This window comes from Meleagris gallopavo, chromosome 17, assembly GCF_905368555.1.
Source record: "Meleagris gallopavo chromosome 17, MGAL_WU_HG_1.1, whole genome shotgun sequence".
NCBI classification, from domain to species: Eukaryota; Metazoa; Chordata; class Aves; order Galliformes; family Phasianidae; genus Meleagris; species Meleagris gallopavo.
The window spans coordinates 5,363,796-5,376,173 of NC_139420.1; the positions used below are offsets into that span (position 1 = coordinate 5,363,796).

Genomic DNA, 12,378 nt, shown 5'->3' on the forward strand with positions numbered 1-12,378 from the left:
TCAGACGTCACCTAATTTGGATAACACTGTCTGCGAGCACTGTGCTGCTATCACATCCCAGAGTTTAAGAGGCATTACATTTAATTTAAAACACATTACTCGCTTTTGAAGTTGCTTATTTAGAGAGGCTCTGTCTGTACCCTTACTCCCCTCCTCTTACTCCAAACAAAACTTAGTTTATGAGATTTAAAGCAGAGCATCAGAGGACACTTGGCAGATGTAGCTTTTATCCCTTGAGTGCTTTAGTCTTGCTTAATGCTTAAGGAGGTCTGGGAGCCTGTGGGTGTGTGCAGGTCTCAGGAACAGAAAGAGCCCCAGTGCAGCTGAGCGCAGGCTGGCCAGTGCAGGCAGGATGCAGCAAGCACACAGGTGGTTCATCTTCCTTTGTCTGGGGAAGAAGAAAAAGCCAAGCAGCTACTAAGCTCTGAAAGCATTTAGAAAATAGGAAAGGACAAAAAATGAACTTGTAATTGGGAAAGAAATGTTTATTTTAAGTTTATCAGAGGGATTTACAAACAATGGAGCATTAAAAAAAAAAAAACAAAACTGAGTGATCAAACTACTTGACAGTGTCCCTTAAACACACACACAAGCCCCTGGGCAGAGGAAATCACACCAGCGAGGAGGTCATAGTGCTGGAAGAGCAGCTGGCATCTGCATAGTTCTAGAAGGAAAGAGTGCAATGCTGTTGGTGTGAGTTTGTGCCATCCAGCATTAATGTCAGAGCACGCTGAAGGAAGCACGCACCTACCTGCAGAACACAAAGTGCATCAAATAACACGCCAGGTATGTATTGTAGAATAAATTTATTTACCTGATACAAATGAAACTGGGTGTGATGCTTCTCACTGTCAGCATGGAAGTAGACAACTGATCTTATTTACAGCTTCTAAAGGTCATACATGCAGTTGTGGTAACTGGCTGAGTCGTTTGCTGCTGTCTAGATGAATGCATCACGATTTTGTATTGCACCAACATCTGTCTCACTGCCTTAGATTTAAATAAGTTACATTACAGTGCAAAACAGGTCGATTTGCACACATGATAAAAAACCCAAAGTTAGGAACCGGAGGCTCACAGTTTAACATTCAGCTGTAGTCTTGTCCATGAATTTTATAAATAGGATCGCATTGTACATAAGCTGGTATAGAGCAGTATGTATGATGATACAATACAGATTTGTCTACAACCCAAGGCATGCATTATTTCGATATTGTACATTTTATAAACTGACATTTTACATACAGGAATATGGAAAATTGGCTGACAGCTCAGCGCTTCTTGTTCAGGAATAAACAAGCTCTTCTCCATGCAGCACAGAACCCAAACTTCTCTGGAGAGAGTTTCCAATTCTGTAAGCTATATTGCACGTTTGTACATCTGAAGTCCTACTGGTACCACACATTTCTTCCACAGAGAACACAATGAGCTTTGTTTTGAAGGAAAGCAAAGAATCTTTACACATGATACATGCAGCAGTTTTGGTAGATGTGTTGCTAAAAACACATGCACGCAACAAAACAACCTCACATTTCTGCAAAATTGTTTAGGAAGCGATTACTCCAGTATTGCTGAAAAGGAAAGAAAGAAAAGGTATCAGTTAATGAAAGGATGAATGCGAAGTACCGTTCTAAAAGCAAGACTAAGATCTACAGTGACAGAAGGAAGAATGTTAAGTCTGATAACCAACTGCTCTGTCATTGAAGGGACACTCTCAGGTTACTTCCTTCTGAAAGCCGGGGCATTCTGGAGCACGACTCAGCTCTCCTGAACTCAGCAGAGCCGCCTTTATCAGCAGCACAGGGCAGCACTCCCTGCCAAAGGCTGCAAAGGAAAGTCAGGTGTGTTTGGAGAGCTCCTGTGCTTCCCTGCCTCAAGTCTTCACTTTTTACTTCCAAGTTTTCACATTACATAGTCGGAGCTTTTTCCCCTCCTCCCCCCCAGTCTAAAAATACCTTCAAGGTGTTGTTTTTTTTCCCCCCTAATTGAGACATTATATTGCAAATTTAGCCCAGGAGTGACCTAACAATGTCCCTCTTTCAAGCTTTGCAGCTCGTTCTGTGAAGCAGTAGGAAAGCTTTAAAGAAGTCATTAACTAAGCAGATTAATGTGCGGGCAAAGGGTAGAGTACAACCCAGCTCCGGTGTACTTCACCCCACACCACAGCACCAGGTTGGCCTCGTGTCAGGAAGAAGGGTGTATCTCTGACTGCCTGGAACTGAATGGTGGCTCTTCAAAACTCTGCTTCAACACTAAAATTTAGCTTCTCCTGCTAGGATTTGAGAATGCATGATATTAATGTAATTAAGGATGTAAATAGCAGAGATTAGGGAAACAGTTAATGGTTAGAAGTGCAAAAAGGTAAACAAGACAGGTGCAAGAGACAGACAGCTTTGTATCAGTTTTACCTCCCTTCATCTCAGCGAATTCAACCATCTTTAAGCAGTTACCAGATACATTCTGTGCATCAGCTGTGTTCTTGGAACAGTGACAGAGGACTGCTGTACTGCATTTTATCATCAGATTAAAAACTCATTTTCTTACCATTAGCTTTTTCCAGAATGGCCCCTCTACAACCAGGAGCTTCGCAGCACTCTGACAGACTGGTGTGTATTTTTCTGCAGCTTCTTTCATACTGAGGTTTTTTTTTTTTTTCTCTCTCAATAATGCTTTAGGCAAAAACCATGAACTAATTTCAGTGGCTGGGCAACAAAAAGGCACAGCTAGTTGTGGAGCTCTGAAGTGGGACTTGGAACCACTCACACGTGAAAGCTAAGAGAGCCCAGGGCACGAGGAAGATAAAAGCTTTTGTCTCCACGCTGCTGACACGACTGCAGCTGCCTGACCATCATCTTTGCTCTGATTTGGACCAGCCTAAAGAACACTGAATTCAGGAGGAGCTGCTGTCATAGCAAAACCCACTGCTTCCCCAGCATAGGCCTGTAGCCTTGATGTTCCGTGCACCATCAATCACAATGGATACTAATCTCACCCCCCCAAAACACAGCAGCAGTATGCAACAGCACTAAGGATGCTACAGAATCCAGAAGACTGCAGAGATGAAGCAGCTCAGTGAGATGAGAGCAAAGGGAAACAAAAGGTAGGAAGTTACCTTCTAAAAATAGAGTGAGATAAAACAGATACCTTTGTGTTTCTTCTACCTGCATAAGTGCTTCTGTTAGCATGCTCACAGGGCTAACACACTGAAACAGGAGTTCCATTTCTGTCCCCAGATGACCCCAGTACAGTGAGGAGGCCAGAAATACAGGACAAGGAGATTAAGCAAGAACTTCAATTTTGAGATGCTGGCTACTAAGTCTATGCTAAGTCCACATCAGCCTGGCACCCATCTTATGGCAGCGACACTGGGAAAGCACAAGTACTGAAAGCAGAGTGACACTGCCACTGAATGGCATTAAGTGCTGATCATAGGGAACCCTACTGCTCCGTTTCCACAAAGAAATCCAGACAAGACCAGGAAAAATGCAAGAAAAAACAGGTAGATGAAGACAGCCCGAACAAGCTAGGAATATTCTAACAGAACTGGGCTCCTGAGGCTGCAGATGCCAGCAGAGGGATAAATGCCACATTTACCCACCAGCTGTCCAGCTCTCAAAGGTAAACTCCAAGCAACAGAAGGCTCTAAATACAAGTGAGATGCCCTGAGTTAATTGCTATGAGAGCTCTCAGCAAGCTTTGGCTTCAACACAAACAGCTGAGTGTGTAAGACAGAGATCCTGCAGAAGGTGTTGAAAGACCGAATTTAATTTCTCCAGCCATTTTCCCCTTCAGCTTCTTAGAGACAGGAAGAAAGGGCATTAGGTAGCAGAATTCTTAGGAGTGTGGCCACAGTGCTGGGAGCACATCTGCTAGTGTTCTTTAAAACAAATAATGACAACACCCGTGATTTAGGATTCCTTCAGACCAAAATAGATGCACATGACCTATTAGTTCCCTGTTTCAGGAAGCAGGTAAGCCTTACACTGCTCATTCAATATTGATACAGCACCTGACTGGTGCTGGCCATTGGCCTTATGGCAACACAGAACATCCAGTCTGGCAGACAGGTTTCTGCCACATTGAAGAGAGGGAGAACTCAAGGGAGATCAGTGCCTGCAGTCCTGCAGAACACCTATTTTATCAGGTCCGTATCCCCTGGTCACGTCAGCATCAGTGAAAGGAAGTCAGTATTTCTACAAACAGCAAGTATTCACAATGCAGTGGGATTTCAAACAGGTTCTGTGTATTTTGGGGTTAGCGTGTACATTTGAAGACCGAAACCTAAAGGATTAGCTGTGCTCACTGGATTCCAGCTGGCACCAGCAGAACACAGCTTTTAACTACCATTTTCCTCTGTGAGCAATAAGAAAGCTGTTTGAATTGGATTATTAAAGTCAAGCCAACACAAGATAACACAGCACCTGCTACTCCACAAAAGCATAGTGACCCCAGTACAATTTTCAAAGCCTATCCTGTTAAGCCAAGCCTGTTCTTTTGTCTTATCATGTGACTGTGGTTCAAAGTGTTTCCAGGCTCTGGAAACAAGCTGTTTTTGCAAAGAGGAGCACCTGCACATACAACACTGGGATTAGCAATTAGAGGAGATGGGCCAGTCTGCTTTGAGGGGATTCCCGCATTTCAGAGAGGAAAAAGCTTAAGGATAAGCCAGCACTTGACCACAAGGGTTCTGGACACTAAAAAAACTCATATAAACAGCTGTCACTGTCTCCAGTAAGAGGTTTATCCAGTTTTATCTCCAACTTAAGAGCAGAAGCTAAGATCATGGAGGTGCTAAGGCTCTTCAGTGCTACAACGTAAGATCTAAAGTATGCCAAAACAAAAGCAAGCTCTCTACCTTCAGAATCAATAAGTGGAGCTCCATACCATAAGGTAAGAGTCTAAAGTGGTGATAATAATGTAGCACAGCAGAATTTGACAAAACACAGCGTGGGAATGAAGGAAATTACTATTTATTCTTCAACATGAATACAGTATATGCTATTTTACAGCAAGTCACCACTGGCATGGTGAAATGGAAGAGAAATACTCACTTTAGTCGATGAAAGTTGGAAGGCATTGGAGAAAAACACCACAGTTAGGACTGTTAATGACTTACACATTGTTGGTACAGGACTGAATTTGAAAACATGCTTTAACATTTACCGTAATAATGAAGGTGGTTAGTGCCACATCAAAATAAAAATAGTTCTATACAATATGTTCAATTTGGTCATGTGCTATTTACAGATTTTACAAAAAACACACACGAGCTTGTTACTTCAAGTCAGGCTAACAACAGGCCAGCAGAGCAGCTCCATGTACACGACGTATCATTAGTGCCCTAAATGTACTCAATCCCATTTCTAGCTATGCAGTGCAAGTTGTTTTTCCAGGTCTTATTACAAATTGCGATCTTAAAAATGGCGGGGGAGAAACAATCCTACATATAAGGTATTAAAAAAATCAACTGAAACCCTCTTTTGGAAATCAAACAGGTTGTGTCGGTTAAAAAGGCTTGGTTTAGATTTAAGTCGACCTCCCTATCCCTGCATCACGGGCAACGCTGGCAAAACAAGGTCTCTTACAATAAAAATACAATAGACACTTAAATAAATAATCTTTTTTAAAAAACAAAAACCTACGTGTGTTGAGTATGGAAGAACCCCAGCAGGCTGCACCTGGAATGGCATTTTCTGCACGAGCAAGATTAGGCATACCTCATACAGAAACTGGTGTAAACAAGGACAGTCAAGAACCCAGAGCAAGGGAGCAAGAAGAGGGGAAACCAAGAAGAAACGCTGACCGAGGCAGCAGCACTCTCTACCCAGTGCAGAAAGTTTGGCTTATGAATAAAATAAAATCTGACCGTATGACAAATTAAGTCTGGATGACCATGCAGAAGACAAACAGTTACATGCTTTTGTTTTCTTTTTAGTTTTAGACGACACACATTCATTCCCTAAAATCTGCTGCCAATTTAGTTTGATAGTGTCCGCTGGCTCAAAAGAAATTTTTTTTTTTTACATGATGAATAAACTATTGAACAGAACACTGTACATGCTTTTCATCTACAAAAAAATATTTGCATAAAATAGTGTTAGTTCTCTGTACATGTCAATGGACACTTTAACTGTGTATAAAAGAGGAATATATTGCCCCCACTGAAGAAAAAGCAAAAAAAAAAAAAAACCAAAACCTAGAATATGAAACCTCCATCACCGGCAAATATGTTCATGTGAAAATTCAGCAGAAATAGACAGTTGCTCTAAACAATAAAAAAAATTGATTAAGTTAAACTTTTTCTTTGAATGTAAAACTGTCACCATGTCAGTCAAGACCAGAACATATCACTAAAGTTAGTGTCTGTGCTGTAAAGCCAGATAACCAAGGGCAGGGTAATGAACACAAAGGGCCAGGAAACTCCTTCGGTGCATGCTGACAAAGAACACGGTTTGGTGGCAGGCCGCACACTATCTTTACCAGGTTCCAGGTAGTTACGGGCCACGTATTTAAGTGTTTCATCCAGCAGAATGACAGGTAGTGAAATTTTCAATACCATCAGCCATTGCGTCACATTTAAAGGCGTGATCTGGAAGATAATCTGAAAGAACAGCCAAGCATTACAGCTTTGCTTCACCTCCGGCCCTTGCCTTAAGCTCCACACAAGGCTTTCTGCTCTATCTCTGAGCTCAGGGATGGATGTAAGACAAGCACTTACCGGCAGCGGTTCCACATAGAGGATAAGGAAGTGGAGTGACATGGACAAGCAAATTGCTCCCACCAGCCAGATATTCTCCCATGGGGGCATCCTCATTAGGGACTGGTTTTCTGACAGACTGCAATGGAAACACAGTACGTGTGTGTACATACAAGGCACCAAAGGAAATACAGTGTATCAGTAATGCTGTAAAGGAAGCAGCGTGGCAAGTCCCAATTATCCGAGTCACCACAGAAAGGAGGACACTAAATTTTAAGTAGGTTACAACTTTGATACTGGAAACGCTGAGTACAACAGCACACGACAGCCTTCCTGCCTTTCCAGTTGTTCCCTCAGAGCTCAGTTAAAGACTGCATATACTGAGGGTCAGATCTTTGCACTTTTGTAATGCTTATTCTTAAAATCTGCTTTTCAGATTCAGTCTGCGTTTAGGCTATGCTGCAGAAGAGCCTGAGATCCAGAACATCAAATGTAGATCAGTATCTTATGTAGGACTACTGCAGTACACTTGTATTTAGTTTGTTTTTAAAATTAACTGACCTCTAAGCTATTTGAAGAAATATACCCTTGACACTGTGCTATTTAGTGGTTTCCATTTATAATCTAACATTAATTGGCTAAACCCACACTCCCTTAGGGCAGGAAAAGTTATTTTCCATATCTTCAATATTCTTATTTTAGTTCTCTCCTTGGTATCACTTAATACCAACACAGGAGGGATAATCTGATTGATTAATCTTAAGATTAAAAATAATGGAAAATATTTCAGCTGCTCATGCTCAGAATGAACTGGCAGGATTAACAATATACCTTAAGATAAGAGGTCTCAAGTGTTATCTAGGAGAGTCATTTTGTTTGCACTACCAGGATTTGGAAAGAAAACATGACTCATTATTTACTAGCTGAGCTGTCCAGAAACTAAGAGAGCTGGGCTACACAGAAGGTACAACTTTAGATAAGCTATGCAAAAGCTTTCCTTCTTGATTTGGAGATACAAACCTGTTGAGGGCATTGCACATCTCTATGGTGACAAGTACAGAAAGAGCCATGGTCATTGGATATGGAGACTCAAAAACCACACAGTCGACACCAGAGAAGTCTGGGTTGTCGTCTTTGCACTGCAGAAAGTGACTCTGAAACAGGACAATGTGACAATGAAACAGGACAGCTTAACTTTCAGAATGTAAAATAGGCTCAGGAAGTCAGCAGTATTAAGAAAACTTTCTAATATGAATCCTGCAAGCACTGAAATACAGGAGACACAGCAGTGTCTCATATGACACTAAAAGCAAAAAAAACAACCCAAAGCTGTTCAACAGCACTAGAAATTTTCCTGTGAGTCTCTACTTACAGGACACCACTTGGTCCTTGAGATGCTTTACAAGTTCAGTCACACCAACTTTCAGCTCAATATTAAGACTAATGCAACAACAAAGCTTGAACGTGAATCAAGTTTGAAAAAAAAAAAAAATGTCATTACACAAAACATCTTTATACAATACTGCGTTTTTCTACAGTCCTTTCAAGTAGTAATCACAAATGTCCCTTCCCTCCCACCTCACCCCCTCCAAGAAGTGAAATGGAGTGCATACCAGCTGGTAAAAGGTAACTCTTGGACCACCATCAGCAGCAATAAACCACCAAGCAGCAGCACCCACTGTGGCAGCACCAACGTAACCTTAAGGACAACAAAGTGCTTTTTTCAGTGTTACGAATCCCATTGAAAAGATCTCACTTGTCAAAAATCAAAAGGATTGATGAAGTGGTAAATGTCATGCTTATGTCACACAACTATGGCTTTTTCTGCCTCCGCTGTTACCAACAGAAAGAAAAAGCACTGCTTTTACCACTCTATCATAGCACCACATGCAAATACACACACACACACACACACACACAAAGAATCAACTGCAAACAAAACCAATTCCATGGAATATCTATTGTTATCTTTCAAGACTTGAGCATAAAAGATCAAGTGCTGCTTCCAAAGAGGATCACGAAAAAAAAAAAGTCTACATGCTTTAGTTTCCTTCAGAAAAACCAAGCAGCTCTGACCACTTACATCCAATGGCCAGGTAACGGAAGAAGAGCCACCCACTGATCAGTGGCTCCTTGGGGTTGCGGGGTGGTTTGTTCATGATATCCAGATCAGGAGGATTAAAGCCCAGAGCAGTAGCAGGGAGACCATCTGTCACAAGGTTCACCCATAACAGCTGGACAGGAATCAGAGCTTCAGGAAAACCCAGGGCAGCTGTCAAGAAGATGCTAGAAGAAAACCGACCAGTTATGTAAGCTTACAAGCCACTGTCTACAAAACACAAGCTTCTGCAGAGATCATGTTATTATAGCTCAAATGACTAAGCTTGATTTAGCTGGATTTCCATCAGCATCTCCAGAAATGTGCTGGGCATTTAACTTCCACAGCTCCAAGAACAGAAGCCTGCAGCAAGAGCCACACAAAGGACAGCTCTAAAGTTTACAAGAAAAACAGGACAAGTCAAACATTGTATTGTGTTTGGCTCTCAGAGAAGGTATGCTTTGATATAAGAAACTGTTAGGGGACCAATATCTGCATTGTTACCAGAAATGTATTCTGTGGCATTGAGGCAACATGCCTCCCCAACATAAGACACGTTCCTCTGAAACTTGAGGTTAAAGTCACAGAAACATTTAAGTTATACACATGGCAAAGTCATAGGAAATAACAAATCTTCTAAAAAAGAAGTTATTACTTTCCAATTTTTAAAATTAAGTTTCACAAAGATGCACTTCAAACACAGAAATAGCAGTACAGCATTTGGTCACCTACTGAGCTAGAACATTATATGCAATTCTATGCTTATGTTTTTTCGGTATGCTAAAATTCTCCAGTAAATATTAGGGAGCTTAGAAGTATACAGACTCCACTCTACAGTTACAGTGAGCCACCACTTGGACAGCCTGTTTCTCTGGTTTTAGTGAGAAATACCAGAATGAGTAAGAAAAGACAAATCCATCATCACTATTCCAGTCCAAAAAAAAACCCACCATGTTAAACTTACCAAACAACTTCTCCAACATTGGAAGAAATCAAGTAACGGATGAACTGCTTCATGTTGTTGTAAATTGCACGTCCTTCTTCCACAGCAGCTACAATAGTTGAAAAATTATCATCTGCTAAAACCATTTCAGAAGCAGTTTTAGCCACTGCAGTACCAGAGCCCATAGCAATTCCAATTTCTGCTTTCTTCAACGCAGGGGCATCATTGACACCATCACCAGTCTAGAACAAGAAGTTCAGAGAAAATATTTATAGCACACAGGACAGGAATTTTACATTGGGTCCTGTATTCTGGATCTCTAAACATCACTTAAGGGCAGAACTATTCTGAGATGGAATTCAGGAAAAAGCAGAATCTCAGAACAAGGCATGAGTCTACCATGGTGAAATCCGGGTTTAAAAACAGCACTGCCTTTCAAATCATGTAAAAAGTTCCATTACTCACCATAGCTGTAATCTCGTCAAAAGACTGAAGGAACTCAACAATTTTAGATTTGTGAGAAGGCTCCACGCGGGCAAAGCAGCGGGCATGGTGGCAAGCATCTCTCTGGGCAGCGAGTGAGAGCTCATCGAATTCACGGCCAGTAAAAGCTTTGGTAGAAACATCTTCATCTTCCACAAAGATGCCGATGCGTCGGCAAATGGCCACTGCTGTGCCTTTATTATCACCAGTAATCATAATCACTCTAATACCAGCTTGCTTACACAGCTTTATAGAGGAAGCTACTTCAATTCTTGGGGGATCCAGCATTCCCACGCAGCCCACAAAGGTCAGATTGGTCTGAAACGACACACCACTGAGTTTCAGCACAAAATCCTGTAGACATCTGACATTACCAAAATAACCATGTCTGTTCAGCATGCGAGTAACATCTCAGCGCAGTGACCTCAGTGTTTGCTCCCAGTCCACCATATCCTGTGATTTTACACTGAACAATCACACACTGAAGCCTATATCATCCTGACATTTAGTAAAAGCCAGTGTATTACATGTGATGTAATCACCAGTCATCATCATTCAAAGAAGTCACTTCTGAGGGGTTCTGTTTCACCCTAAGTTTTCACAGCACTTTAGCACTGACAATGGATCCAAACAGTGGGAGAAGAACTGAAAGGTCACATCTACAAGCAGATTACTAAGAGAAAGTAATGTAGCAGTTGATGTTTTTGGAATCACAATGCTACGTGAGGGGTCTAAAAAAAGACACAGTTAATTCCTAAAGTACAACCACACACTGCAGTGGTAATCTGTATTTCCAAATCTTGCTTCAAATATGCTCATTTAATTATCTAGACCACGATCTAATTGTCAATCATGCAAATTTGACTTGCAAACAGTCAAGTCTTTCTTTTTTGTTATCAGTGTCAAGAGCACAGTGCCCAAGACAAAACTCATGCAATTGTTGTCACTCCCCTGCCACCCACCCACCCCAAGTCCCAGATGCAGGTTCCACTGGAAAATTACAGTAGTTGGGGTAATAACAAACAGAGCTTTTGCAGCTGACAGCATGGAGGAGGGGAAGTAAACCTGATCCTCGGAGCACAAAATGGCAAATAGGTTCCCTCACAAAATCCCCAAAGGGGTCTTTGCAGTTGAGCAATGTCAACTAGGAAACTTTAAAGCTGAAACCACAATGTGGTTTTTAGGAGACTTTTCAAGACTCAGCCTCTGCAGTTTGCAGTGCTATGACCTTAAGGACTGTTTGTATACATGCAAAACAGTACAACTTGCAGGTGGCAGCTTAGCTGGTTTCTTACATTTGTAGCAGCACATATAACCAGCCACTAAGAACCAAGTGTTTTTTCTTTTAAACCTAAAATAAACCAGGGGAACAAATTGGGGGAGGGGCCAATTATCATAAATCATGGAATATTTCTGAATTTTATCCTTTGAATTTCTTCAGAGCCACATATAGTCTTTTCTCAAACTGACAATTTCCTCCACAGATGTGGCTAACCATTGTCTGGCATCAAAAACATCTTGTAAGACAAAAATCTCAGCCATAACTTCCTCAAGAAAACAAAGAGTCACCATTCTCCACTTTAGGAGAGGGAGAAATCTTATAAACAGTCCTTTACTAAAGCTTACCTCATAGTTAATGAAGTTTGAGGAGTCCTCAAGATTCATTTCTTCTTTCCTAGGAGGATTGTCATGGGTTGCCAGAGCCAAACAACGCAGTGTGTCTCTACCAGTTCCCCACTCTCTAATAACAGACATTATTTTCTGCTTAATCCCTGAGGATAATGGTATTTTAGCATTTCCAACACGGACGTGTGTACATCTATCAATTACACCTTCAGGAGCACCCTTGTAGAAGCAAAAAAAAAAAAAAAAGAAAAAACACCTTAGTTTAATAAATCCAACACATTTGCTCAAATTACTGAAGTCTTTCATTTTCAAGCTGAAGTGATTTCTGTCACAATGCTTAGTGTTATGTCACTTTTGCAGCCACCCTACAGCTGCACTTCTCCAGCACAAACCCACCTTAACAAACATCTTGCTCATGGACGTGCGGCTTGGTTTGTTCGGTGTGCAATAGACAGACATTGATTTTCTGTCTCTTGAGAATTCCAGAGTGAATTCCTTCTTCATAAGTTGTTTTATCACCTTGTAAAAAGA

At 41.3% G+C, this 12,378-nt stretch overlaps 1 protein-coding gene across 2 annotated transcripts in view; it reads right to left on the reverse strand.

Moving 5' to 3' along the window:
* Nucleotides 1–464: 464 nt before the first annotated feature.
* Nucleotides 465–12,378, reverse strand: part of ATP2A2 (ATPase sarcoplasmic/endoplasmic reticulum Ca2+ transporting 2) — a 41,777-nt gene continuing 29,863 nt past the window's right edge. Inside the window, exons 12-21 of one of the 2 annotated variants that reach the window (XM_010720107.3) lie at nt 12,244–12,366; nt 11,848–12,066; nt 10,204–10,539; nt 9,760–9,980; nt 8,781–8,983; nt 8,311–8,396; nt 7,718–7,851; nt 6,719–6,836; nt 6,481–6,601; nt 465–1,571 (exon numbers count right to left, since the gene is read on the reverse strand). In XM_010720107.3, coding sequence (XP_010718409.1) covers nt 1,558–1,571; nt 6,481–6,601; nt 6,719–6,836; nt 7,718–7,851; nt 8,311–8,396; nt 8,781–8,983; nt 9,760–9,980; nt 10,204–10,539; nt 11,848–12,066; nt 12,244–12,366 — 1,575 coding nt within the window. In that variant the 3' untranslated portion in view covers nt 465–1,557. Of the gene's footprint in view, nt 1,572–4,954; nt 6,602–6,718; nt 6,837–7,717; nt 7,852–8,310; nt 8,397–8,780; nt 8,984–9,759; nt 9,981–10,203; nt 10,540–11,847; nt 12,067–12,243; nt 12,367–12,378 lie in introns of those variants that run through there. The other variant, XM_019621018.3, reaches the window with a different exon arrangement.